This window comes from Hemibagrus wyckioides, linkage group LG22 (assembly GCF_019097595.1).
Source record: "Hemibagrus wyckioides isolate EC202008001 linkage group LG22, SWU_Hwy_1.0, whole genome shotgun sequence".
Taxonomy (NCBI): Eukaryota; Metazoa; Chordata; class Actinopteri; order Siluriformes; family Bagridae; genus Hemibagrus; species Hemibagrus wyckioides.
In genome coordinates, this window is record NC_080731.1 from 3,116,055 (window position 1) to 3,118,240 (window position 2,186).

The 2,186-nt window shown below is 37.4% G+C and overlaps 1 protein-coding gene across 1 annotated transcript in view; it reads left to right on the forward strand.

The window, feature by feature from the left end:
* The first annotated feature begins 233 nt into the window (after window positions 1-233).
* The window catches only part of srrm4 (serine/arginine repetitive matrix 4), an 81,590-nt gene continuing 79,637 nt past the window's right edge, over window positions 234-2,186 (forward strand). Inside the window, exon 1 of the mRNA XM_058375713.1 lies at window positions 234-1,271. Coding sequence (XP_058231696.1) covers window positions 1,141-1,271 — 131 coding nt within the window. The 5' untranslated portion in view covers window positions 234-1,140. The remainder of the gene's footprint in view (window positions 1,272-2,186) is intronic.

The window sequence follows — 2,186 nt, forward strand, 5'->3', positions numbered from 1 at the left end:
TGATGAAAGAAAGAAAGAAAGAAAGAAAGAAAGAAAGAAAGAAAGAAAGAAAGAAAGAAAGAAAGAAAGAAAGAAAGAAAGAAAGAAAGAAAGAGGAAGGTGAAAAAATAATTGAGATAAAAGAGGAGTGATGGGTGAGAATAGAGAAAGAGAAGAGAAAAGAGGTGAAGAGAAGAGAAGAGAAGAGAAGAGAAGAGAAGAGAAGAGAAGAGAAGAGAAGAGAAGAGAAGATATTATAAAGACAGAGAGAAGGAATGAGTGTAATAGAAGAGAAAGAAAAATGGGGTGGTGACAGAACGCCAGGAGGAAAGAGAAAAGAGAATGAAAAATGGTTTTGTGACAAAAGAAGGAAAAGGGAGGATATGAGAGAAATAGAAGAGAAAAATTAAGTGGGAGAGAGAGAAAGATGGATAGTGATGGAAAGATACAGAAGAGAAAATGAAGAAAAGATGAAAAAGGGCAGAAGAGATAAAGTGAGACAAACCGGAGAGAGAGAGAGAGAGAGAGAGAGAGAGAGAGTGTTTGTGTGTGTGTGTCCTGGCAGTCTCCACTTTAACGTCACGCGCTGCGCCTCCCAAAACGAGCCACCTTCAGCGGAGCTGTTCACTCGCGCTCAGTCCGCGCGCGTACACACATGCACGCACGCACGCTTGCACACACTCTGTCGCGCGACACACCATCTCACACAGACACACACACACGCACTCGCGCGCACACACACACTTTCATGCCAGGCACTGAGCTTTGTCTCCTCGTGCTCCACCAGAGAGTCGCGTGCTGGTCCTTGCGTCTCGCACGCACGCGTTTTGGATGGAAGAGCGGCGCGTGAAGGATTCAATTCAAAGTGCCCGTGGCTCGTGACAACCTTCTAACCGTCTTCAGGATTTTAACAGATTTGAAAAGTAAACCTTTATTTTATATTATTTTAAAACGTGCCCGTGAAAAGATTAGAGTTTACGGAAAGACCGAGGTTCTTAACTTGGACAGCTCCCGTGGTACTGCAGCTCAGTGTGTGTGAGAGTGTGTGAGTGTGTGTGAGTGTGTGTATGCAAAACAGAGACAGTGTGTATTGGACTAACGGTTTCCTGGGCTCGGTGTCAAGTCTTGGGCTCGGCTATCACTCCGGGAACATCCGGGAACATGGCCAGCCTTCTACAGGGGGAGAAGCAGCTCTTTGACAAGTTCTGGAGAGGAACGTTTAAAGCCGTGGCCACGCCCAGACCCGAGAGCGTCATCATCGCGAGCATCGCCGCGCGCAGAGAAGCCAACAGGTAACATGCTAACTCACAGCAGCTAATGGCTAACACACACGACTTTACCACAGAAAAATAACTTTTTTTTGTTTCTTTTTATATTTCATTAATAAACAATAAACATGCAGTAAACTAATGTATCACACCAATATAGAGTTAAACTCACATAATGACACTTTAAATTGAGTTAATTTTACTTAAATTTCATCGTCATTTTTTTTATTTTCATTTTTTGGTCACTGTACATAAGGTTATTTTTTTCCATTTTCCAAAAAAAAAAAAAATTAAAATAAATAAAATTTAAATTGATCCGAATATTTTTGGAGCAATCTGCTAATTTTGTCAAAAAAAAAATGTATATTTATAAAAACTATACATTTTTCAGATTTTTATAGACTGGCGAATTTTTTGGATGACTTTCATAAAATCTTGTTGTTTTTATTTTATTTTATTTTATTTTATTTATTTATTTTATTTAGGTTATTTTTTCTGTTTATTAAAAAAAATAAATTAAATTTAAATTAATCTGATTTTCTTGGAGCAATCTGCTATTATTAGCACAAATATCTCATTTCTTTTATTTATTTATTTTTTTTAAATATATTTTATTTCCTTTCAGATTTTACAGTCTGGTAAATTTTTGGATGAGTTTCATCAGACCTTGTTTTTATTTTCTGAAATAAATTAACATTATTTAATTATGGTTGAAAAATAGGTTTCTACGTAAAGTCAGTGCTAGTTGGTTTTATTTGGTTGTTTTTTTCCAGACGTGTGTTTGACTTTAAAAACGACCCAGAAATGTTTTTACAGGATTTTTCAGTTTAAGAGCAGAAGTGTCAGAATGTTTTAAAATCATTTACTGTCCATAAAAAGTCTTCTTCATGAGAGGAAGTTACTCTGAAGAGACGAGAAGTGACTAGCGCTCGGCTCTCC